This window comes from Schistocerca nitens, chromosome 1 (assembly GCF_023898315.1).
Source record: "Schistocerca nitens isolate TAMUIC-IGC-003100 chromosome 1, iqSchNite1.1, whole genome shotgun sequence".
NCBI lineage: Eukaryota > Metazoa > Arthropoda > Insecta > Orthoptera > Acrididae > Schistocerca > Schistocerca nitens.
Genome location: NC_064614.1, coordinates 749,852,325 through 749,880,186, shown reverse-complemented (window position 1 = coordinate 749,880,186; position 27,862 = coordinate 749,852,325). Strand labels below are relative to the sequence as shown.

Sequence of the window (27,862 nt, the reverse complement as noted above, 5' to 3'; positions counted from 1 at the left end):
AGGCGGGAGAGCGCCGCCCCCCACCAGACGGCGCCGCCGCCCTTATAAAGTGAGTGCGCCGCGCTGACGCGCACACATCCGCCACGACCCGGGCCGCTAACCTCGCTCCTTCTACTGCCGACTACAGATAGACCACTGACAGGTACGCACGCCGCACTAGCCGCCGCTCCTCGCAGCTACGGACACGTTTCATGACGGAAGCCGTGAGCACCATGCGTGTCTCCCGCTGCAAAATGGTTATTTACTTTAAGGATTCTTCGAGAATTTGCAAATTCGATATATTCATCGAGCGACTGGGCAATGCACCTAAAGCAAGGAGCATGTCTGATTCGATACTGTAGGTCCGCTCTGTGTCGCTTATTCTCTCTAACTTGCCCCTGTAGGCCACCGAAAGTTACTTAGGATCGCTAGCCACAAGTCTTCTCATGTGGTAAACATGACAATCACTGATACATTTCTGAAGTTACAAGCACTTCTCGTTACGAAAAAGTGATAGTACGGTAAGGATTCATCCAGTAGTTGCGCCATGCAGCAAAAGCAACAAAAAAAATGAGTGTTAAAACATTATTAGTCATCTTTGCATAGCTATTCTATAACTTGTCATAGTTTTATCTATAACAGCGCCATGTACTCTTCAGGAACACGTAAGGACATCAATAATGAGATCAAACATTTTAATCAGTAACAGGGAAGAAAACATGTTTCCGGGTGCCCAGACGAAATGACTGATTTCATCTTTTTGCGCACAAAAGAGGTGGCCCTCTTTTTCAGGTACTGCGAGCGGCGATCTTAAACGCGTCCACTCTCTGGACATTGTCCACAGCACAATAAGACCGCCGCTCGCGGTACTTCAAGAACAAACGACTAGTTCGTTTGTCGAGATAGTGTGTGCAAAAATGGAATCCTCAACTCAGATTGATACCAGAAAACACACGCTTACCAATAACGCCGAGAAAACATCGGATCAACATCGGAACTCATATTCATAATTTTGTCGAACGAACGACTCATCATCCATAACCAGCTTCAGACCTTAGACTATCTTCAGGCATACTATTTCTTTCCTATAGAAACGGTGTTTTTCTAAAATGATAAGTACCGAATGTGTTCTGTCTACAGTGTCAGTCACAGAGAGAGACCTCATCCTCTATGGTTAAACATGTTTCTCTACATGAAGAATAGTAACATCTACGAGAAATTTATGCCACCGTATGAAGTTGGTATTTCACCCAAAAAGGATTATGATTAAATAAATCGCTCGTGCGACGAAATTGTTCCCGCTTGTAGCATTTATTTCTTTCCATTACAATTCAAATATTTAGCAGAGCTCTCCGATCATCATGCATAAAGGGAAAGACATTAGTTCCACTTACAGTAAACGCAAAATTCTTCCAGTTTCTGGATGCTTTTGCAGTAAACTTCTCTACGCCCTTACAGTCCTACTCCATTCAAAGTAATGTGTGGAACCAGCGAGGTACGTTTTGTTCTCGCATTCACAACGTAGCAAAATTTAATTTTTCTTCACATGACGAGAGATCTCATCTGACAGTAACTTTCTGATTTGTTTCCTTATAAAAATATTCATCTGCCTTTTTCAAACATGTGGTCACGACAGTATGTTTAGTATCGGTCGTATCCGCATTGTCTAGGGATATTAACAAGTTGGTTTCCATATCGCATGCAACACTCAATGTAGCTCAACAAGCTATTGCGAGCAACAACACTCGCTGTGTTCAAACACAAAATAAAACGTATAATATGTCAGCAAACTGCGCATTTATGGTACACGTAAGTTTCTTGCTTGTGCATTACTTTATTTGTGGTGATATTTTGATTCCTAACTATAAGACATGAGGCAGTGTATGTTAGAAGTAAGACTTTTGTGTGTGTGTGTGTGTTGGGGTTTATGGGCGCTCAACATCGAGGTCATCAGCGCCCAAGACTTTTGTTTTTTGATCTCGTAGTTTCTACTTGACTATTATACACTACTGATGAAGATTCTGGATAGTCAAAGCAACAACGTCTTCTTCTCAGTGATTAGTGCCGTATGTGAGCTTTCAACGTCGTTCGCTTTCATGTACCAAAGTCTTTTCGCTAACAACGATTGGCGAGAAGCGTTACATTTTATTAGATGAATTACGGCGGAAGAGTTCAATGCTACGGTAAGAAAGGAACAGTTCATTCTACGAAGGGGTAAGCTGAATATTGTACAGGAGATTTCAATGCGTGGGTACGAGAGGAACCTTTCTTCTTCAGTTAGTAAGTCCACAGGCATCTTATGAGGGTTTAGACTTTATTGATTTTCACGTGTTTTCCATATTTATGGATATCACAATATATTATTAGTACTGAAACACGTATACATCATTAAGGTATCCGTATGTTCCTGCTGGTAATATCGCCCTTCATATCACCTCATGAAAACTGCGACGCGAGTAGAGAACACAAATTGCTTCCGCGAGAGACTAGTGTTAACCAGTAATGACGCCATACTGAAACGCACACCGTGATAAACGAGCAGAACTGAACTCCGAGGCCAGAGTCCAGGCGTGGCTGCCCCGGCCCGCTACACAATGCTTTGTTATGTTCTACAAAGCCAGTCCGCCCACAAGCCCGTGGCCTTTCACTGATCGCTCCATGCACTGCGCATCTAACAGCACGAACCTGATGAAATGTCGCAACAACCAACTCGTTTACAAAAGTCTGCTATTTCACACGATAAAAGTCACATAGACAATTTCTACAATATTTACGACGACAGCGATACCTCAATTTCTGGCCCTAGCATCCTTTCGATGTCTCTCTGTACCTCCAGTGTAATAAAGATGCAGATATGCTTCTGCCCGATCTCTCGACGTAGCCGCACAATGACGCGACTGTACCGTCGCAGGATTAGAAATGCGCATACATTAAGCAGTCCGTTGTTAGGTCGCCGTGTTACGTCACGCAACGCTGAGAAACGCAGCGGAGTTCGCCTTCTGGTAAAAGGCAGTGACCGACAGGCGCAACAGTGCCCATTTCCTGACAACCATCTCCGCGAAACAAGTTCTGTCCCACTTTTTGTATAAGAAATGCCTCAGCTTGTCACAGACTAAGGTATTCTGCAGCAAAAAATATATATCAGTTACTAATTGATAGTATAACAGGAAAAGCATCTCTTCCGATAGCTAAGGAAATCAACTGCTGTGAAAAAATAATCTGGAGATTCTTTGACTTTTGAGCAGAGTGCTGAATTTTTATAGAGGGTTTTCCGATCACAAAATGGGAAGTACAGTTATTTCAACAATATTCGCTACAGGGTAGCCTAAAGTATTACAAGAAGAAGAAAGACTGGTTAAATGTGTCATCTGAAAAATGATTTCAATTATTAGTGAGACAATAAGGTGTTAAAGAAGGAGAACACTAATAAACTTCCGTTTCGTTTATACGATTCAGCTTCGAATCGAAAGTAAGCTCATCGGAAGTAGATAGAAGGGTAATGTTAAATCTCCTGTTTACATGGAGTTACTAAAGCCGGAGCTTTGGCTTTTGATGCACAAAATAGTGAAGAGAATCGATCGTGGGTTTGTCGAAGCAAAGACCCAGTATCTGCCTAAAGTAAACAACTAAACAAAGACGACAATTTGAACCTCGTTGCCATCGATTATGAATTTTAATGGTTCAAATGGCTCTGAGCACTATGGGACTTAACTTCTGAGGTCATCAGTCCCCTAGATAACTTAAAACTACTTAAACCTAACTAACCTAACGACATCACACACATCCATGCCCGAGGCAGGATTCGAACCTGCGACCGTAGCGGTCGCGCGGTTCCAGACTAAAGCGCCTAGAACCGCTCGGCTCCGCCGGCCGGCTATGAATTTTAAAATCGGCTTCTAATATCAGCATCGTTCGCAATATAAGTACAATGTTTTATCGCTGGGTGACAGTAAACTGTACGGCACTAGTCTCAAGTAATATTACTCGGAAACACCACACACTAATTTCTACAACGTGGCTACTATTTATAGGAGTCCCTAACTAAATGGAGGAACGAGAGGCGAAAGAACTGTGTTTGATCCGAGTGTTTTATGCAATATGTATTAGATCAACGCAGAGTGACTACTAAAAATCGCGTGGGTAACACCAAATATAAATTTATAAACAAGGTCGCCGGCCGGGGTGGCCGAGCGGTTCTAGGCGCTACAGTCTGGAACCGCGCGACCGCTATGGCCGCAGGTTCGAATCCTGCCTCGGGCATGGATGTGTGTGATGTCCTTAGGTTAGTTAGGCTTAAGTAGCTCTAAGTTCTAGGGGACTGATGACCTCAGAAGTTAAGTCCCATAGTGCTCAGAGCCATTTGAACCATTTTGATAAACATGGTTCTTTATCTTTTTAGAGAGATCGACTTGCAAATCACATCAGATTCATCATCAGTTACTTTCTTGGCGTAGAACGCTAACTGGGCAAGAAAAGAGAAGGCTCAATACTCTAGATTTCAAATTCTCACCGGTATTGCAGATATGATGGGGTTCCTTGTCGACATCCAAAATACTTTTTTATACAAATATTCGGAAGTTTAATCATTCAAATCATTACTAATAAGTCCCGAAAGAAAATAAACAGTTCATTGCTCGTTTGGTTTAGAGAGAGAGAGTAGAATGAAGAGAAACGTCTTCCATGATCAACCGAAGTTTGTGTCGTATTTCAAATTCATTATAGCCGATTTCGTGGAAAGCGCTCGTCCATACCAAGTAATATGATAAAGCGACTGAAGGTATTTTAGCAAATAAGAGTCAACGAAATTCTGACGGGGTGAAGGAGCTTAGCAGACTTAAGCAGCAAAGTCAGTAAAAGGACGCGCCAAGTTACAAACTTTTTGTCAAAGAGAATGGTAGACATGGGCACGAGGAGTTGGGTTTAACGTCCCTCGGGGGAGCTCACATTCAACAGTAAAAGACAAAAGCCATCCCCCGCCCCTCCTTCAAATATTTTAAACAATGTATGAACTAATAAAAAATTTTAAAAGAAGGATGCCGATGACTGAACAGCAACCTCAAGTGGGAAACTTGAGATATAGAGTTCCGAGTTGCTTTTGGAGCTACCACAAAGGTCAGAAGCGATCCGAGTCCCGCGGCAACACGTAGACACGGCCTCAGGTGCCTGGTCGGAGACGCCTTGGTGGCGGCGGTGCTAACGAGTTGTGAAAACAATACGAGCGAGGAAGAGCGCGGACTCCGCGGGATCCTTGCACGACGGCGAAAAACTCCGACCGTAACCGGTTGGCGCCGAGCCGCCACCGCGAGTTCATGCCACACCAACAGTGACCCGTACGCAACTGAATGAAGCGAGACGCCAATAGAATTTGTCCTCTTGTAGTGGCACAGCACACACAGATTTTAGTTCGCGTCCCTGTCTCTTCAGACAGTGTCCAAAGCAGGCTCTGGTCACTGGATGCAACAAAATCTGTTCCCCTATAAACGACGTCTTAGTATGTTGAGATAAAATGTGACATCAAATAAATATGATATGAGAACGTCCAGGTGCTGTGAACGTTATACATGATATTGAAAAAAGTGCCTAATATTCTGGGACGTGGTAGTCCTCATCGAAACAAAAAAAGAACAAATTTACTAAACATGGCCAGAAACGCATCCTTTCCGATTTATGAACACTTGCTTACAGGAGCTCAACGTAACGCCCATTTAGGACACTAGTTCATAGTAAGTGCTCAGCTAGACTTCTACTCATGGCAATGCATCCACCTGCTCTTCGGCATAAGGAGCCACGCACTCTTAGAAGTTGACCCACTCGCTGTTGTTCGTTCACGCGTGCACTGAAACTGGCATCCTGTAGTCGATGACAGAGGAACATCAACTTCTTCGTGTATCCACACAAGAAAAATTACTAAAGTTTGAGGTCTGGAGAAGGAGGAAGCCAAAGTGTGGGGTCTCTCCAACTAATCGAGTGGTTCTGAAATGACGGTGTAAGATGTTCACGCACTTCGCTCCGAAAATGTGCAGGTGTGCCATCTTGCGTGAACCGCATCTGTAATCTTTGCTACCATAGTACAACCTCCAGTAAGATAGAACTACGTTACTGTCCTTGTAACGAACCCTGTTTAATAACTGTCGTAGCATGTATGACCCTATTACTATATCGCCAAGAACGCCTGTCCGTACACTGACTGACTAACTGTGTTACGCCCTCCTTTTGCAATGGCATGGGCATTTTCATCAGCCTAAACATGCTGATTATTGAAAATTCGTTACAACACCTCTTGTGAATCTCGCCTCGTCAGTGCATAAAGTCTTAGAAGCAAATAGTGGATCTATATTACACTTTGGGACGAGCTGTCGATAGCATAAGTTAGTTTAAGATAGATTACGTAGTGTGTAGGATTAGGGACTGATGACGTCAGCAGTTTGGTCCCATAAGACCTAACGGCAAATTTCCAAAATTCTGATAATCGTCGCACACTGCTTCCAGTATTTGCGCCCACTAAATGAAGCACACGACCCTCCACATCTGGTGTTCTAACTGAGCGAAGCCATCCGTCGTTTACCTTTTCGGCGTGTTAGAGAGAATTTGGAAAAATCAACCGAACAGCTTATTAGATGATACTCTGCGAAATGGATATTTTTCAGCGTAGAGGGCATGAGCTCGCACGTTAACTCCAACTGCTAAATCACAGAGAAAATCATACCGCTTGTCGAGTAGTAAGGCTTTATTTGCTAACAAGTGGTGGTTCAGGGTAAATAAAATATACTGAACCGTCTGTACGAACGAACAGTACAATAATCGTAAGTGAAGTCATTTGTGAAAGTAGGTAAGATATTATGATACATACACTGAGTTGTGACTGAATTATTGTACAAGAAGACACATTATCACGATTGAAACTACACCACAACACAACTTGAACGATACAACTGACTCCAGGTTGTCTAGTACTCAAACTAAAGTGTACCTCCTGTAACGTGACACAGAAAGACATCAAAAGACGTTGCGTTGTACAAGTGCCGGATATCAGTTTGTGGGATGGAGTGCCAAGCCGGTCACACTTGGTCGGTCAATACAGGGTGCATAAAGCTATTAGTGGATGACGCTGGAGTAGTTGTCCGACGATGTCCCATGTCTGCTCCATTCGAAGCAGATATGGTAATCCAGTAGGCCAAGGCAAATGTCAGTACTCCGTAGAGCGTGTTGCGCTACAACAGCGGTATGTGAGCGAGCGTTATCCTGTTGGAAAACACCCCCTGGAATGCCGTTCGTCAATGGCAGCACAACAGGTTCAATCACCAGACTGACGTATGACTTTGCAGTCAGGGTGCGTGGAATAAGCAGGAGAATGCTTCTGCTGTCATACGAAATCGCACCCCGACCATACACCAGGCGCAGGTCCAGTGTGTCTTGCACGAAGACAGGTTGGCTGTGGGCCCTCAACTGGCCGCCTCCTAACCAACACACGGCTATCGCTGGCACCGAGACGAGACCAGCTTTCATCAGAAAACACAACAAACATCCATTTTGGCCTCCAATGAGCTATCGCTTGGCTCCACTGGAGTCGCAAATGACGGTGGGTTGGGTTAGTGGAATGCACGCTACAGGGCGTCTGTCTTAGAAGGAAGCGATTTGTAACAGTTCGTTGCGTGACCATGGTACCAATTGCTGCTCAAATTGCTGCTACAAGTGCATTACGATGCGTCAGAGCCATACGCCGAACACGATTGGTCTTTCCTCTCGGTAGTGCCACGTGCCCATCCGGGGGCCCTTCTTCTTGCGACTGTACATTCTCGTAACCACCGTTGCAAGCAATCATGTACAGTGGCTACATTCCTACAAAGTCTTTCTGCAGTATCACAGAAGGTACATCCAGCTTCTTACTACACGTCCAATCTCAACCGTAACTAATTCTCACGACCGTTACAGCGTGTATTTAAAGCAAAACCGATTTGCATTCTCATAGTGGTGCTACTAGAGCCACTCTTACGTGACTGGCCTGAAATCTGAATAGACATCGTCTTTCAGATGTAGAAACACGCCTTCCACATTGCGTTTATGTCGTACAACACCTTCTTGGTGTTAATATTTTTTTGTCAGTGAAATACGCGGTAGCTATGAAACATACATATATAACAAAGCATTAATGCAAGATCATCTGGTGACATCTTGCTTTCTCGACAAGGCTAGTGATAAACGAGCTTGGTGATATGGGTATCACTGAAATAGATACCGACTCCATAATTGTATGCATGCAACGAGCTTGGCGGTGCAGTGGTTCAGACATTGGCCACATAAGTGGGGAGGAGCAGCTAATGTACAACAGAAAACAAGACTTATTCTGGTTTTCTGCGGCTTTCCTCAGTATTTTTAGATGAATGCCGGAACTTCTTAATAAAACAATACATTGTCCGTTGTAGGCTGTAGTGCGCATTATTAAAATCGTGCTATTAGCTAATTTCCGCCGTGAGCCATTATCAAGCACATCTGCTATGTCATGTATTACATATCGTGCTCATCGCATTCTTCTGTAAAACGTAGGGTATGTTACAATGGAATACGACTTCTGGTTTTATGTATGTGGCATAAAAGACCGTGACGGCCACGATATGTAATATACGACATAGCAAATGTGCTTTATAATGGCTCACGGCCGAAATTAGCTAATAGCACGATTTTAATAAAGCACAATACGGTCTACAACGGTCAACTTATTCTTTGCTTAAACACAAAGAGGTAGTGGATCCCCACGGAAGCAAATTCTCCCGGAACTTCTTCTCACACATACCATGGATCCTTCCTTGACCTCTCCTTCTCCAACTGGCCTAGATGCTCCGTCTGGTCTGCAATGGCATCGACTTTTTGACAACAAAAGAATGGAACGCTAGCTTTTAGTGCTTCACCGACGTCGGCGTCATTAGAAACGGAGAATATAGTATATTTGGGGAAGAATAACGTTTGGTGAAACTATGCGGGCGTTCGCCTGAAATGATATAAGCAAAACTAAAAAAAGAGAAAAAAGTCATTCTCGCAAGGATTTTAACGTATCCTCTGCAGAACATGAGTCCAATGTTTTAATCACTGCACCTATCTGCTCAGATGCCATCCACGGTTCTTTCTTTCTTTATGTTCACCGATCGGGTGCTGGAATTTTTAATCAGTTCCTCAAACTCAAGAAAGGGTATTTAGATGCCTATTGAGAAGTATCACAGACATTATGAATTGCAAAACTAACAATAGATAAATGAATTTGGTGACCGTAAAAAGGCCTCGATTCTAAATAAAGAAGATTAAGGTTTAGCGTTCCGTCGACAGTGTGGTCATTAGAGAGAGACTGAACATAAGTTTGCACTGGAAAAGGATGGGGAAGAAAATACGCTCTGTCCTTTTCAAATGACCTCCATTTGCATTAAGCGATTTAAGGGAGTCTGGAAAACAGAAATATGGATGGGGGTTTGAACCACTGGTCTCCTGAATGCGAGTCCAATGGGCCACCACTGAGCCGCATCTTTCGGTCTCTAATTAAGGATTAGGTACGTAGTTATGATAAGGTACTTAGCTACTGCATCTTCTACCTTGTTAAAACAATCTTCACATGCTTCTTACGTCCCTGGCGTATGATGCACAATAAGGCTACGGGAATGTATCTGCCTTTTTTAACTTCCAATTATATCAGTTAAAGTAGTGAGTAATAATAAATTAGTAATTTTCACAATTTAAAAATGTCTATAAAATTTGAACCAAAAAGTAACTCTAACACTTAACTAGATATACATGTAAAATTAAACTTCATGTACATGTCAATGTTTGCTGTCGTTGCCATACGATAAATAAAAGGCTACAGGAAGAAATGCAGTCAATGACCTTTCTTTTATGGGACAGGCTTAGATGTGAGAATCTTATTACTATGATTTCTTAAGTCTGCTTACAAGATGTGCACAAATGTTTCAACAATTTCTCTTTATTTCTTCCCACGTGTGTAGGCAGAGGCAGCAGATCATCTTTCTATGAACCAAATGCAAATACATTCACTGTAGAACAGCGTACTCCAGGCAGCGATTTTCTCCTGACGACGATACTTTTACTCAAGTTTCCAAGCAAGTAATACGATGATGATGCAGAAAGTCTGCAATGAGCAGTGGGGAAAGTTGCTCCAATGTGAAGACCACTGCAGGTGGCTAATGCAAACAGAGCTACACGCAAGTACTCGTCTTGAGACTTTCGATGGTCGCTCAAAACAGTATGATAAGCTTGTACTCTTAAGGAACTGGAGCTTTCCCATTGACGCGTTGTACTACATGCAATGTCAACTCAGTTAATATAGATGAAGAGGGTACTGTCCCATGCACAGTCTGTATAAGCTCCTTTCTAAAAGCATAATAATATTCACTTAGCAACAAGTCGTTAAGCAGCTTCAGGCACTAACATCTATGACGACACAGAAAAGAAAGGTTATGACTGGTGTTCGGCGAGTTACACAGATATGGCATGCAGCCAGACAAGGAGGTAGAAAGCACTTATAGAACAGTTAAAATAGTATGATGGGAGAAACAAAGTGGCAATGAAATTCAGTGTCCGATCCACTTTCAAGTCACTAGAGATGGGCAACTAACTCGACTGGAATAGGCTGGCGGAAGACATCTGTCGTGACCCAGTTGAAGGAAACATTTCGGCACTCGCTGTTCTTTATGTTTTGGGTTACGATGAACGACAGTATGATTGTTACTGACCAAAGAAAGTAATTATCAAGTGATAATACACTCGAAATTATTAAGCAACAATAAAAATCATAATTTTTTATTTCTAAAAAAGGACGCGCGAGAAGATGTACAAGAAAGTATAAAGATGTTCAAATTCAGACCTGATGAAAGGTTAGAAACAACTTAACTAAAAGACAATTTATCCTTCACTGTCACTATAGAATGAATGTTGTTGTGGTCTTCAGTCCTGAGACTGGTTTGATGAAGCTCTCCATGCTACTCTATCCTCTGCAAGCTTCTTCATCTCCCAGTACCTACTGCAGCCTACATCCTTCTGAATCTACTTAGTGTATTTATCTCTTGGTCTCCCTCTACGATTTTTACCCTCCACACTGCCCTCCAGTACTAAATTGGTGATCCCTTGATGCCTCAGAACATGTCCTACCAACCGATCCCTTCTTCTAGTCAAGTTGTGCCACAAGCTCCTCTTCTCCCCAATTCTATTCAATACCTCCTCATTAGTTATGTGATCTACCCATCTAATCTTCAGCATTCTTCAAGACACTGTCCATTCCGTTCAACTGCTCCTCCAAGTCCTTTGCTGTCTCTGACAGAATTGCGATGTCATCGGCGAACCTCAAAGTTTTTATTTCTTCTCCATGGATTTTAATACCTACTCTGAACTTTTCTTTTGATTCCTTTACTGCTTGCTCAATATACAGATTGAACAGCATCGGGGAGAGGCTACAACCCTGTCTCACTCCCTTCCCAACCACTGCTTCCCTTTAATGTCCCTCGACTCTTATAACTGCCATCTGCTTTCTGTAAAAATTGTAAATAGCCTTTCGCTCCCTATATTTTACCCCTGCCACCTTCAGAATTTGAAAGAGAGTATTCCAGTCAACGTTGTCAAAAGCTTTCTCTACGTCTACAAATGATAGAAATGTATGAATGCTGGAAGCGAAAAAATATTAAGTGTTTGACCCAAGTATTCACCTCCACTGATTCGAAGAAACTGTAGAACATAAAATAAGCGCAAAGAAATGATTACCTTCGCTGTCGCAATTACATATATTTTAAATGATAACTACTTTTCATCATTCAATGATCATCTTCAGACTTCAGTAGCTACTAACAGTGATGAACTGAAATCCTTTTAAATAGAGCTTATACACTGTCCACTCATATTAATATGAGCATCTGTCACAACCTTTTCCCAGCAAGAGACGTGTAGGAAGATAGTTGGTGAGGTTCTAGAAGGTACCGACAGGGAGTTGTGGAGCCACGCCGAATCAGGTGCCGTGTTCAGCTGCGCTAGGCCTCTCCGCTGGGGCTCTATAGCGCCAACAGCCCAATCTTGGTGGTCTCACAGCCTCTCGACTGTGTTTAAAGTCGAGCCGAGGAGTTTTGCGGCCACGGGAGTACGATAAACCCATCTTGGTGCTCTTCTGGCCACGCACGTAGACTGCAAGCTGTGTGACACGTTGCACGGTCCTTGATGGCAGATGCCATGTGGTGCACACAGTGATGGACATGGTCCCCAAGTATAGATCTACGCTTGTGTTGAACCACTGTACCTTCCAGAATGGCGAAATCACCCAGGGAATGCCACGAAAACATTCCCCAGACTATATCGCTCCCTCCTCGTTGCAGGATGATTGTTCTCGGACGTTTCACGCCATACGCACCAATGGTCATCTGTCCGATAGAGCACGAAACGTGATTCACCTGAAAAGGCCACCTGTCGCCACCCAATTGACGCCCGTTACGGACTGGCGTGCAAATTCCAGCCTTCGTTGCCGATGAACAGCAGTCAGCATGGGTGCATGAAATAGGCGCATTCTGCGAAGGGCGATACGCAGCAACGTTCGCTGAACGGTCGTTGAGGAGACACTGTGGTCAGCCACTTGGTTCATATGGCGGTCAGTTGCTCAACAGTTGCACATCTATTTGGCCGTACATCTCCGCAGCCGTCGATCATTCCTTTTGTGTATGATGACCCGTGGTGCACCACAGCTGCTTCGGCGCCAGTTCTGAATATCGTTACTTTGTCATTCACGGTGTACTTTAACCATCAGCTAAATCGCCCCGTTTCCACACAGCGACGGCGATTGCATTGTTTACCGCCCCCCCCCCCCTCCCCCCGGCACCCACGGCCCTTCGTGACAAGTTTTATATACGCTCCACCGCTAGTGCTGCCACCTGCCGCCCGTGAGTGATTACCGTACGTTGACGTCGGACACTGGCCGTGATCGCATTAATGTGACTGGCCCGAGTATATCAAAAGAAAATCATCAACGTTTAGTTGCAGCTTTCAATGGTAACACAGTATATTACTAAATTATCTAAATTATATTGTTACAAAAGTATATCTTTAGCAATCAGTTGTGTTGCTATAGAAAATGTGACGAAGAGTTTAATGATGCGGCAGAGGATTTTAATTTGTCGGCTACACTCTGGCTGAGTTCTTTCAAAAGAATGATTTTGACTGATCATGATTCGAGATAAGGCCTACTTAGATACGAAGATTATCACTGAATGGCTCTGAGCACTATGGGACTTAATATCTGAGGTCATCAGTACCCTAGAACTTAGAACTACTTAAACCTAACCAACCTAAGGACATCACACACATCCATGCCCGAGGCAGGATTCGAACCTACGACCGTAGCCATCGCGCGGTTCCAGACTGAAGCGCCTAGAACCGCTCTGCCACACCGGCCGGCTTATCACTGAATCATCCGAATCTAGTCGTCATTTGAAATAGGTTTAAATCTGGAAACAAAATTTTAAAAACATACATTTGTGGTATCCCTCGGACGGACTGATACTTGCCAGTTTAAATTCAGTGCTGGTTGCTAGTTAACAACACGATGATTTTGTTACAATGCGTAACAGCGACGTATAGTGAAGGTACAGATGTTCTAAGACACTACACACTTCAACACAATTCCTCGCCGTATCCAACGTCGTTCCTTCTGTAAGACATCTAAAATCCTACTGTTTTAGCTACCCCATTAATCAATTTTCTTTTTCTTTCCCTTCCAAATAATGATCCAACGCCACGAACAACTTACGGAGCATCTTTCATGAACTTTCTACGTTATTATTTTCTTCAAGTTGTAGCAAAGTCAGAGGACTCGGACGGAATATCACACGCAATTAGTTGCGACTTACATTTGCCGCAACTTTCATGGCCGGCCAGCGTGACGAATAAAAGGAGAAAAGGAAGTGGTCACTTTTCCTTCGCTGACATTGCCGATGAGGAAGAGTTAGTCCTTTGGCCTAGAATCAAAGGAAAAACTCAGTCACGGACAAATAGAGGGCATGCCACTACAAGAAAAAGATTTGTCCTCGAAGAATCGACGAAACCTTGCAGTTCTCCTACCACACGGATTTCTTTTTGTTTCCGCGGTGAACTCAAATCGAGAACACAGCTAAACTGACTAGATAAAATTCTATGCGTCACTTTTTTTCCCAATGGCAGTCGAGTTATCATCATCTTCCTTTCGCTTTCGAGTAACTTTGCGTGTTATCTCTAAGCGTCTGCAACGGACATTTTCTTTCGTAAAACGAGGATAATGGAATGTAGTCGCATTAAATCGGGTGATGCTGAGGGAATTAGATTAGGAAATGAGACACTTAAAGTAGTAAAGGAGTTTTGCTATTTGAGGAGCAAAATGACTGATGATGGTCGAAGTAGAGAGAATATAAAATGTAGACAGGCAATGGCAAGGAAAGCGTTCCTGAAGAAGAGAAATTTGTTAACATCGAGTATAGATTTAAGTGTCACGAAGTCGTTTCTGAGAGTATTTGTATGGAGTGTAGCAATGTATGGAAGTGAAACATGGACGATAGATAGTTTGGACAAGATGAGAATAGAAGCTTTCGAAATGTGGTGCTACAGAAGAATGCTGAAGATTAGATGGGTAGATCACATAACTAATGAGGAGGTATTGAATAGATTTGGGGAGAAGAGGAGTTTGTGGCACAACTTGACAAGGAGAAGGGACCGGTTGGTAGAACATGTTCTGAGGCATCAAGTGATCACGAATTTAGCATTGGAGGGCAGCGTGGAGGGTAAAAATCGTAGAGGGAGACCAAGAGATGAATACACTAAGCAGATTCAGAAGGATGTAGGTTGCAGTAAGTACTGGGAGATGAAGAAGCTTGCACAGCATAGAGTAGCATGGAGAACTGCATCAAACCAGTCTCAGGACTGAAGACCACAACAACAACATGGTAACAGCCGGTTCCTCTGACAGTCTACGACAAATCTGACAAGGAGACATGCCCTGAACACTTTATTTTCTGCGCTAGATACCATAAACAGGAATAGGCAAGTCATAACTTTTTTCGGCTAAAGAGTCACAACTGTTTCGTTTAACCTCAGTTACAGGCCTGCTCTGCAATCAAAATGACATTAAATGCGTTCCTGGGAGACCGATGACCTTTTTGGAAACGAGAGTTGTGCAGAAGCGCCGCGTAAAATCTCATTTTTATCTCGCAGTGACAAATGTTGACCTCATTCAAAACAGGTCAGTGAACATGATGCAGCATAGCTGCCTCACTCGCTTGGAGGGCTGCGTGACAGAGTGAAGCTTGCTAGGGAGTTTCGAAACCCAGCGCAGCGACATCCGCGTCCTCATCTGCAAATGTCAAGTCAGTGAAAGGTCGCTTAATTGCTGCGCAGGAAGACGCGCCAGCAGCCTCGGTGCGTGTATGCTACCGTTCGCTCGCCACCTGGCAGCGGACAAACATGGGAACCTACCCCGAGGACGTCGGCGGGAAAAATAACATTGGGGAAAGCGCCCTTGCGAGGTAGATCAAGACACCGATAGGCTTCAACCTTCAGCTGCACTAATGGGACACAGTAAAGTAATGTAGCTTACATGATACTTCCAACACTGTGAGGTACTTGTAAGCAAGGACAAATAGCTACGTAATAAGGAAATATCTCTCACCATAAGGGGGTTTTTGTCTTGCTGTTTTTCAAAAGAAGGGAAAGCGAGATTAGGGTTTAACGTCCCCGTCAACGGCGAGGTTATTAGAGATGAAGCCCAAGCTTGGGAAGGAAAACAATAGGGAACGAAATGGGCCGCGTCATTTTCCAGGCAACTTTCCCGATATATGCCTTTACCAATTTAGGGAAACCATATAAAATCCAAACCTGGATAGCAGCAGGTGTTTTAAAAATTAGTCTTTTCGAATGTGAGTCCAGTGTCTTGACCACTGCGTTACCTCGCTCGCTTTGTGCTTCAAATACAGGAGACAAAATGGTTCAAACGGCTCTGAGCACTATGGAACTTAACTTCTGAGGTCATCAGTCCCCTAGTACTTAGAACTACTTAAACCTAACTAACCTAAGTACATCACACACATCCATGCCCGAGGTAGGATTCGAACCTGCAACCGTAGCGGCCGCGCCGTACCAGACTGTAGCGCCTAGAACCGCACGGGCACCTTGGCCGGCACACGAGATAAGAGAGCCTCAACAAAAAGATTGATGGACATCGTTGCATGAAATATCCTCGATCCACATAATTTGTGTATAGTTATAATGAAACACAGTTTATGGCCGGCCGGAGTGGCCGTGCGGTTCTAGGCGCTACAGTCTGGAGCCGAGCGACCGCTACGGTCGCAGGTTCGAATCCTGCCTCGGGCATGGATGTGTGTGCTGTCCTTAGGTTAGTTAGGTTTAATTAGTTCTAAGTTCTAGGCGACTGATGACCTCAGAAGTTAAGTCGCATAGTGGTCAGAGCCATTGAACCACAGTTTATGGCTTTACTTCTAAATTCTTCAGTGTCAGTTAAAAGGCTAGTATACCCTTTGCCTTTTACAACAAAAAATAAAATTATTTCTCTTTCACTTGGTTAACATACTTATTACAACACAAAAAAAATTATTTTCGAAATTGAGATGAAAAACAAGTACGTTGTATTAAGCAGTTGTGCTTTATGGCGTGTGTTACTGCTGGATGTAAACGAAATTGTGCAGTCATGAAACACGAAAATGTTTATATCCCCGAACGGCATCAGGTGTTCAATAAAAAGCCTTGTCGACCACTGAGAGCTGCCAGTGTACTCCACGTCTCACCAAACGACATGGCACGGATGCCGACGCACAGCATTCAGGGAGACGTGAAACTGGCCATAAGTCCGCTCACTTCTGGATAGCGTCAGCATGTTTCTTCATCAAAGCCAAGTGTGTCCATTTCCTTCGCCGTCCCTCTCAAACCCAAATAGTTTTCAGTTTCTAATGATCTTGATGACGACGGCACATTAGAGTTGAACCCGGCTTCCTCACTTTGTTCTGACCCTTCGTCGCGGCAAACTGCGCTTATACCTGATGGTCGTGCCATTAATAACTATAGCATTAGGGGTAACGTGTTACACTTCAAGTCAGACAACGCTGCAGCATATTGATTGAGTTTCAAAAATAACGAATATACCGTCGTGCAGAAACCGAAAGAAATGAGTCATAAATCACCCGAATGAGAGTTCAGGACGCTGGTAGTCAGCAACGACACAAACGAAACCTCGGTACGGTGTCTACCGCACACAGTTTGCACTGCCTTCAAGTAGATTTAAAGGTAAAAGTTGTTTTCTTTTCTTCACTTTATGAATATCAGAAAATTTGGTACTGAAGAATAAGGAGTGCCAAAAGTAACTGGCATAGCTTGCCCACATACCATAAGTGAGCAACTGACTTAAAGAGCCTTTAGACACGTAGATAAACGTTTACAGTGTGATTAAACATGAAGGTGGATTCCAATCTTGTCACTTGGCACGCTTGATTTAGTCGTACCTTTCGGTCATACGCATCTTAACATTGCTGGATGAAATATATGTAGCGGAGGTATATATGGCAAGACTTATATTTTCTATTGGAGCCACATGATACTGTGGAACCCCTCATAAAATATGCCTGTTTGCAGTAAAACGATAAGAGAAATAACGCGCGAGAGGAACAAAGACATTTATCCCGGCAAATGGGCTGTTTCTTTGACAGACTTAACTTTCGACTTATAGCAAAACAAAGCAAGATATGGCATGTGTTCTACCAGATCCCCGCTTGGAAACAGCTGCTAGACAGTCCTAAACGGAGTACTCGAACATAAGGAACTGATCATTAAAAATGGATAATATGGTAGCTATGGTTCAGAGTGACGAATGTCTGCCTCAAAGCATTAATTGCACCAGTCACTTATGGAACTTAACTCTGGGTTCAAAATCAGTTGGTGTCGTTGAATCCACATGCTGTATGTTAAAGAAGTGTAACTGCAGCGCGACCAGCACTCTCCACACTGTATTCTGGAAGCCGTACATTTTGCAGGCATATTCACAAGTGCTTATTGACGTATCTTTTACCACACGATCCAACACTAGTTCCTCAAACTCTCCTGAGCAAAGAATACTGTGGAGGTATCTTGGAGAAAACGTTGCAACTTGAATCGCGCAATTTCTCGTAAGTCTCAATTCACGGCGATAAATTTTTCCAAATTACGATGTTTTTCTATTCTTGCGGTACTTTTGCCTGCACATTCTTGCATTTTTTCGAGCGCTACATCTTGCTGCCCAATACATTAAATGCGTATCTGTAAAGCCCTATTACGAGTTGTGCCCCATCTTCTGGAACTATACAGTAATCGAGTATAGTTTTTCTACGTAGCGGCACTGACGTCGACGCGGCGATGAAATAAACATGTGCCGCACACGCATTTCAAATGGTTCAAATGGCTCTGAGCACTATGGGACTCAACTGCTGTGGTCATCAGTCCCCTAGAACTTAGAACTACTTAAACCTAACTAACCTAAGGACATCACACACATCCATGCCCGAGGCAGGATTCGAACCTGCGGCCGTAGCAGTCGCACGGTTCCGGACTGCGCGCCTAGAACCGCGAGACCACCGCGGCCGGCGCACACGCATTACTCACTCAATGTTTCACCAGGTAGAAATTTTTATTTCCGACAATTGGTTCCTTATTTCGAAGAACTCAATTTATGATAACGATTTTGACCTTCAGATTCAAACACTGTGTATTACTTTTCCTTCACTCTAATGAATTACAGTACACATCAGGTCAACTTCCACTATGAAATCTAAAAATAGTACGGGTTAACCAACCACATAACATCTCTTTCTAGTTGTAGACAATACTCAAGCATCGTCGCCAGCACAGTTCGGCTGTAATCGAATGCTGACTATCGGCTGTGTGGTCTCATGGATTCCGTAACTGACTGCTCACTTAGAGAGACCGATTCCTCTTACTGATAATCGGCTATGATTTATCATCTCCGTTACGATTAGACGTCTATTCGACAGGGAGCTCACGAAAGGCGGACTACGACTGTAGCAGGTTAACAAGGATGGGCTTTAGCTAAGTTCTGACGCACCTCCAGAAATTCTTCAGTTACTTGAAAGTGGACTACGGCGTTCGGCATTTCAGACTTTCGATCGAGTATGGTTTGAGGTAGACGAATTCTGCTACTTTGGGAGCAAAATAACGAATGCCGGACGAAGCAAGGAGGACACGAGGAGCAGAGTGGCGAAGGGAAAAGGGGAATCCCACCAAAGAAAGACTACTAGTAATCAAACATTTTTTTTTTTTAATTTGAGGACGAAATTCCTGTCGATGTACATCCGGAGCACAGCACTGTACGGAAGTGAACGAAAGAGAGTGCGGAAAACCGTAAAATAAGTGAATCGAAGATTTTGCGATTTAGTGTCGCAGAAGGTGCTGAAAATTAAGTGCACGAATACGTAATTGGTGGGTTATCCACAGAATCGGTAGGGAAGGGTATATTTATTGAATTGGGTTTATTGTTTGTATTTTGTATTTGCCGTGATTTGGAAAGCAATAAAAATAGAATTAACACTTGAATGGAGAAAAAATGGTAAGATAATAGCCTTTATTTTCTACATCCAAATTTTTAACAGTTAAGAATACCGAAATTCCAGAACTATGGAAGAAACAAGAAAAGTGTATATGAAAACAGTAAATAGAAGCGGGGACAGGATGATATGAGACGCGTTAAGGCATCACAGAATGGCTTCAACTGTGCTAGAAAAAGTAACTAATCTGAATATTTATGGGACGGAACTGATATCGGAATATATCCAACAAATAAATGAAGAATCCAGGATGGAATAAGGACAGTATTGTGGAAAGGGTAGTTGCTACTCATCATATACTGGAGACGCTGAATCCCAGGCAGGCACAACAAAAATACTGTCAAACAAGCAAGCTTTAGGCCAAAAAGGCCCTCGTCGGAATTAGACGACATACACACTCTCACAAACACAATTCACAGGCACTACCGCAGCCTCTGGCTGCCGAGGCCAGAATGGCCGGAATGGCCTCAGCAGCCAGAGACTGTGCTCATATGGGTGTGAGGTGTGTGTGTGTGTCTGTGTGTGTGTGCGTGTGTGTTTAGTCTAATTCCGATTAGGGCTTTTTTGGCCTAAAGCTTGCTTGTTTGACAGTCTTTCTGTTGTGCCTGCCTGGGATTCAGCGTCTCCAGTATATGATGAGTAGCAACTGTTCTTTTTATAATATTGTCAAGTAGATGAAGAATTTGTTTGTAAGATGAAGAGATTGTCACAGGGGAGAAGGAAATGGCAGGACGCTTCAGACTAATCGGACGACTGATCCCCTTCCCAAACTCGTTAAAAAGAAGAAGAAAAAAATACGTGTTCTGCGCCTGCTAGCTTGGTGTCTTCCGTCGTTAGTCCACTGGAGCACATGTGTGATGACCGAAACGCGAAGTCAGGAAACGTACCGAAGAAGGGTGAGACAGGGATCATTGTGTTTCGACTGGTGAGCCATACGACAGCGCCTCTTTGTCACACGAGCAGTCGACGCGGCCCTGACAATCTGGCGCTGTGCTCTGCTGTACGGCGCCGTTTCCGCTGTCGCGCAGTCGCTTTCTACGGCCGTGGGCGCGGCGCCGCTCGGAGTGGGAAGCGCGAGCCGCGCCGCGTGGGCGAGCTCAGCTGGCCGCGGGCCCGGCGCGCCTGCCGCCTCGCTTATTACCCTCTCCTCTTAAAGGGGCGCGCGCTTTGTTTCCTCCTTACATTTACATCGCAGTCTGCACCGTGCGAAGGCGGATTAAGGGCAGCGAACGAGAATTACAGAAACGTCGGAGACGTGGATGGGTCACAATGCCAATTAACGATACAACAGCCACATCGGCTGTACATTCCAACAACAAAAATTTTGTAATGTACTGTACGAGCAACGCTCTGTCTATTTAATAACTAGTTATGCAAATACCAACTTCTTTTTACTGGATACGTAAAGAATAATTGCTAAAAACATTCAGCAGCTTAGATCGCATAAATACTTCTGTACGTATTTAAGGAGGAGGAGGAGGATATTAGTGTTTAACGTCCCGTCGACAACGAGGTCATTAGAGACGGAGCGCAAGCTCGGGTGAGGGAATGATGGGGAAGGAAACCGGCCGTGCCCTTTCAAAGGAACCATCCCGGCATTTGCCTGAAGCGATTTTAGGGAAATCACGGAAAACCTAAATCAGGATGGCCGGAGACGGGATTGAACCGTCGTCCTCCCGAATGCGAGTCCAGTGTGCTAACGTATTTAAGACACCCAGTTTCGAAAGATTTTGCTCTCACCTTCAAGTCTTCAAAATCTTTTTCTGACGAAACGTGTTCATTTTACGTTGGACTTGGCGCGAGGTCCAACGTAACATGGTTCAAATGGCTCAGAGCACTTTGGGACTTAACATCTGACGTCATCATTCCCCTGAAACTTACAACTATTTAAACCTAACTAACCTAAGGACATCACACATATTCATGCCCGAGGCAGGATTCGAAACTGCGACCGTAGCGGTCGTGCGGTTCCAGACTGAAGCGCCTAGAACCGCTCGGCCACAGCAGCCGGCCAACGTAAGATGAACACGTTTCGTAAGAAAAAGGTTTTTGTAAGACTTGAAGATGACAGCGAAGTCTGTCGAAATCGATTGTGTTAAATAAACAAATATTTGTGTGATCGAGGCTGTTGAAGGTTTTCAGCAAGTAAACAGATCGTTCCTTCAGTCTTCTCAAAATCAGAAAATTCTATAAAAAATAATTCCTGCGGCTGTCCTTAGGTGTCATCTTTTGTAACATACGACATGGTTGACTTGACAACTGACTGAGCTCCTTATGGTATCCTCCTGTTCTGGACAAACTTAAGTGGTACTCATAACGCTCAATTTTTGAGGGTGATTTGATTTCTGATCGTGATACTACATAGTCTTGAAATCGATTGTGCATGAATTGAATATAAAAATAAATTGTGATACGCCTGTACTGAAACACTGACGTTAATACTAGAATAAATTAAACGGCTGAAAAAGGACCGATATGGACGTCGTATCTATAATAGATCCCGAGAGGGGAAGGGGGCGGGGTGGGGCTCTGTAGAGAACAGCCGTTACGACTCGCATCATCTGTCCACCCATCTCTAAGATAACAAAAAAGTCAATATAATATCCATCCTTCATCAGGCTTGAGCACGTTTATGTCATTAATATACCCTAAGACCATAAAAAAACGGTACACCACGAAAGAGTTGTCTGAATGGGACGGAAATCGGAAGATGTGATGTACATGTACAGACAAACAAACTACCACGGCTTCAGAAAAATTGGATGATTTATTCAAGAGAAAGAGCTTTCGAAACTGGTCAAATCAATAACGCGTTGGTACACCTCTGGCCCTTATGCAAGCAATTATTCAATAATAATATAATAATAATAATGTCATGTGACGAGGCTCTCCCGTCGGATAGGCCGCTCGCCTCTTTCTATTTGACACCACTTCGGCGACTTGCACGTCGATGGGGATGAAATGATGATGATTAGGACAACACAACACCCAGTCCCTGAGCGGAGAAAATCTCCGACCCAGCCGGGAATCGAACCCGGGCCCTTTGGATTGACAGTCTGTCCCGCTGACCACTCAGCTACCAGGGGCGGACAGTTATTCAATTAGCCATCGATTGCTCGATGTCCTCCTGTCGGATATCGTGCCAAATTCTGTCCAATTGGCGCGTAAGATCGTTAAAATCCTGAGATGGTTGGAGGGCCCTTTCCATAATGATCCAAATGTTCTCAGTTGGGGAGAGATCCGGCGAGCTATCTAATCGACGTAGGGTTTGGCAGGCACGAAGGCAAGCAATACGACTCTCGTTCTGTGCGGGCGGGCATTAACTTGCTGAAAAGCAAGAACAGGATGGCTTCCTATGGAGGAAAATGACAGGGAGTAGAATATCGTCGAGGTGCCGCTGTGCTGTAACGATGCCGCGGATGGCAACCAGAGAGTCTTGCTATGAAATGAAACGGCATCCCAGACCATCACTCCTGGTTGTCGAGCCACATGGCGGGCGACAGTCATGCTGGTATCCCACCGCTCTCTGAGGCGTCGCTGGATCACAAATCAGTAGATACTGGCGCCCAGTCTTCCTTGCCTTCTGAAAGGTATCGACACAGTTCCACACCGACACCTAATGAAAACAGTACGCGCGTAAGGAATATCAGACTTGGCTTTGTGACTGGATTGAAGAATTAAAAACGTTAGAACACATCATCTCATTCTTAACGGAGAGAAATCTTCAGGCGTAAAAGTACTTTCAGGTGAACCCTAGTGGAATTTTACAGGACTATTATTCTGCACAAAATATATAACTGAAATGTCAGAAACCCAAGAGGCTTGTTGTGAGTGGTGCTGTTGCGTACAAGAAGACGTAGTTATTGAAAGTTTTAGAGAAATGCAGAAGGATCACTTAAAGCAGGAATTACCTGTCGATCATCAACTTACGCGTATGTGGTGTATTGGGATTAAAATGGCGGGAATGCCCATCGTTTTCTGTTACACGATTGCCAAAAAATCGCTGGAAACAGTCACCTCCGTTAAATATCTGAAAGGAAGAATTCTCCAAATGCGTAGTCCATCACATGAAGGACGTAGATTAAGACAACCTCATTCGACTGACACTTGAGTATTTCTGGTCAGTCAGTGACTTGTACCAGGCTGAACTGGATTGATAGAGGAAATGGAAAAGATCGAAAGAACACCAGCGCGTTTCGTTACGGGATCGTTTAGTAAGAGAGAGAGGCGTTATTCACCACAATTTGCTTTAGAGCTACCATGTCGAGAGCGTACGTTGCTAGAAGAGTCAACATACATATTTCACTGTGGCCATGCTGGCTAAGTTTAGGAACCGTAACTGTGTGAAATAAATACTTGTATTTTCCTGCTACCAGCCGCATTTATTTTTTTATGTTCAATTTAACACATTGAGACACGTTTCGAGAATGTTTCGCTCTTCATCAGGCGTTTGTGTGTACAGGTTTTACTGAAAGATAAAATTCCTTACTTTATATTAACGTAGAAATGTTTTGTTCACTTATTCTGATGCTGGAGTGGCTATTGTGGTATTGGGGCGTGGGGGGGGGGGGGGGGGGGGAGCGCAGTGGGTGGCCAGAAATCAATGTCCATTGTCGTCTTCTGCAGGTGCTGAGCTATGCCTCGTCGTTGTCGTTGATATCACAGCCTGTGGAGGAAGCAGGTAGTTCTCCATTAGTTGTCATGGCATGATAATCGAGCGATATACTTTTTTATATGTCGATTGCTCATTTACGATTTTGACGTCCCAAAGCTTCATCTTAGCTGTCGGTGAATTGGCGGATCCATTCTTCAACATCACACTACTGCACTGCTTACTTTAACACTTTTCCTTAATGTACTTCACCGTACAAACGCTTCTCCACAGACGTTTCACTGTACACACTTCACACGTTTGTGCAGTGGAAGTACATCAGGAAAAAAGTGTTAAAATAAGCAGTGCAGTAGCGTAATGTTGAACAACAGCTCTGCCAGCACACAAACGTTGCAGGTGAGGCTTTGTAACGTCAAAATTGCAAGTGAGCAATCGACATATAGAAAGTGCATCAAACGATGCTCACGCCATAACAACTGATGTGTTAAACTTTTTGCTTCATGCACAGGCTGTGGTATCAACCACAACAACGAGGCACAGCTCCAAGCCAGCAGAAGACAACAATGGACATCGGTTTCTGGTCACCCATTGCCCTCCCCCTTCCCCAAACGCTCCAACAGTCACTCCAGAAGCAAGTTATAGGTTAATCTAAACTAAGATATTTGATCTTCAAGTAATATTTGCATGTATAAAGGCCTGATGATGAGCAAAACAGCTCGAAATGTGTGCAGTACAATTAGATATAAATGGGACTGGCAGCAGAAAAATACAACTAAACATTTAACCAACATATTGCTTCCTCCTACATACATGTCGCGAAAAGACTATGAAGGTAAATTTACAGAGTTTTGACCTCCTATGGATGCTTCGTAAGAGTTGTCCTCTCAAAATGATTGAAATGGCTCTAAGCACTATGGGACTTAACGTCTGATGTCATCAATCCCCTAGATTTAGAACTACTTAAACCTAACTAACACACATCCATGCCCGAGGCAGGATTCGAACCTGCGACTGTAGCAGCCGCGTGGTTCCGGACTGAAGCGCCTAGAGCCCCTCGGCCACAGCAGCCGGCAGTTGTCCTTTCCGTGTAAAATTGGTGAATGGAACACTGCAGGGAAGGGGAAAGGAGGAGTGGAGAGAGGTGATAAACAATAAACAAAGTACAGTCCGCCACATGCCTTAAGATAGCTTGCAGAATGTAGATGTAGCTGTAAAAGAAAATGCGAATACGAAAGTGGCAGCAGCTCATGAAGTGCCTCTATTCGTAGAATGAGGAGAGATGTCAACGTGATTGTTTTGTTGCAGAATGAAGCTGCTGGTAGTATCGCTGGCAGTGCTGTGCGCGTGTGTGGCGTTCCCCGTGGACGAGGCGCCGCGGCCAGTCGTGCCCCTGGTCATCACCGACTACTCCTCCGTGGCTCCAGACGACACCAAGAAGGAGGCGTCAGCTGACGTGCCCGTGAAGACCGAGACGCCGGCAGCCGACCCCACGGGGGAGACTACGAAAGCTGTGGCAGCCGCTCATGCTCCCGTCCCGGCCGCCCCTGCCGAGCCCGCAGCTGCAGCCGCCGCGCCCGTAGAGGCCGCTGCTGCTGACGCCGCCAAGCCGGAGGTCAAGTCCGACAAGCCCGAAGCGGGGGCGACGGCAGCCGCGCCGGTGGAGAAACCCGCCGCGGAGGCAGCCAAGCCGGAGGAGAGCAAGCCCGCCGAGGACCCCAAGCCCGCGCCAGCTGAGGACGCCGTCAAGGTCGCGGAACCCGAGAAGGAGGAATCGCCCAAGCCGGAGGGTGACAAGCCCGTTACCGTCGCAAAGGCAGAAGAGGAGCCGGTCAAGGCGGCATCGGAGCCGGTCAAGGCTGCAGAGCTGCCAAAGCCAGAGGACGAGAAGAAGCCGGAGGATGCTGTTGCGGACAAGACCGAGGAGAAGGATACGCCGAAGCCCGAAGGGCAGGCTGCCAAAGCGGACGAACCAGCCAAGCCAGAAGAACCCGCCAAGCCGGAGCCAGCCGTCGCCGCCGCCGAGCCCGAGCCCGCCAAGGAGGAGAAGAAGCCAGAGGAGGTGAAGAAGGAGGAGGAGCCAGCGAAGCCGGAAGAAGCCAAGAAAGAAGAGATGGCCGTTAAGGACGCCCCCAAGGAAGAAGCCAAGAACGACGCTCCCGCTGTCGCTGCTGCCGCCGCAACCACACGTCGAAGGCGCGAAGCTATTGCCGCCGAGGAGAAGAAGGACAAGAAGCCTACGGACAACAAGAAGGACGACAAGAAGGGAAAGTCTGAGGAGGAAGAGAGCAAGGAAGTGAGCAAGGAAGTGGCGCCCGAAGCTCCCGTCAGTACCGAAGTCGCCGCCGACGCCAAGACCGAAGTGGCCGCATCAGAGCCGACAGCGGTGGAACCCGTCAAGGCGGAAGCGGAGGAAAAGAAGCCGGAGGAGACGCAGAGCGCGGTGAAGGCGCAGCCGGCGGAGGAGCCGGAGAAGAAGGCAGAGGAGAAACCCGAGGAGGAGAAGAAGCCGGAGGAAAAGACTGAGGAGGTTAAGAAGGAGGAGGAGGAGGAGAAGAAGCCCGAGGAGGAGAAGAAGGCGGAGGAGCAGCCGACGAACGAGGCGCCCGCCAAGGCAGAGGAGAAGCCGGCGAAGGAGGAGGAACAGAAGCCTGCGGAGGCGGCGGCGAGCTCATAACGCGGCCCGCGGGCGCCCGCGCGAGCGCTCCTGCACTGTCGATCTGCCGGCAACCGTTAACTCCTTCCGCGGCAGCGTCGAGTCGGCAAACGTTCTCCTAGCTCTGTCTCGCAGGCAGCCCCTTCAGCGACAGGAGTTACCTGGCATGTGGGATATGGGGACTCTCTCTTCGCCCTGAACTCTTCTACCCTCGACTCGTTTCACACGAATGGCAGTATCCCACTCAGAAAAGAGTATCTACTTTGCATTGGTAACAGGAGCTTCCTGTAATCAACTTGTCATCTACTTGCCCGTCACGATTGATGCTTTACAAGAAAATAACTGATTTCCCTTCAACAATACAAAACTACCCCTTAAAACATTCTGCATTAAATTAAAACCTTCGTGTGAAACTTGAGCTTAACGATTTCATACCTTCTTGACAAACACCGCACACAAAAGAAACATAAATACTCATTTCAGTTATTTCTGGCGAGTCAAATCGGTAGCATTTACGATAAATGCTAAATTATACTCGCCAGATTACACGCGATGTTGTCAAGAAAGTCGTGAAAAACATGAAAGTTACTATGGCTATGAGCCATCAATTACTGTAACAGTAGCAATACACCACATGGCAGCATACCTGATCTGTTGGATTACTCCATTTCATCCTAGTTTAGAGAAAGTAAATTAATGATACAGTGACTGAGTGAAATTGTGGACAGTACCCGAGCGAACTGTCTATACAAGCAAATAGTTTACTAGTGTGTGTATGGATGTTATCGAATGCAACATATCGTACAGAAAGGCAATAAAATTTGCCTCATTTTTCATCGTATACTGTTACAAATACAATTAAACAGTTATGTTCTGCACACCGTTATCAGTTGCATGTAATGTAGTGTGTCTGTATTTAAAAAGCTTACAATAAAATCTATTTTATACAAAGATATCATAATTCGTTACTTTGCATCATGTACATTAATCTGCAGACATAAAGATAAAACACTTTAC

The 27,862-nt window shown here is 44.8% G+C and overlaps 1 protein-coding gene across 1 annotated transcript; it reads left to right on the top strand.

Moving 5' to 3' along the window:
* Window positions 1–27,798, top strand: LOC126260643 (neurofilament heavy polypeptide-like). Its single transcript, XM_049957984.1, has 2 exons — window positions 1–142; window positions 25,498–27,798. The coding sequence occupies exon 2, from the start codon at window positions 25,499–25,501 to the stop codon at window positions 26,864–26,866; it is 1,368 nt and encodes a 455-aa protein (XP_049813941.1). The 5' UTR covers window positions 1–142; window position 25,498; the 3' UTR covers window positions 26,867–27,798.
* Window positions 27,799–27,862: the final 64 nt, after the last annotated feature.

Bases quoted from the DNA above. Each gene is read 5' to 3' on its own strand.
- LOC126260643 (XM_049957984.1), top strand. From the start codon at position 25,499: ATGAAGCTGCTGGTAGTATCGCTGGCAGTGCTGTGCGCGTGTGTGGCG.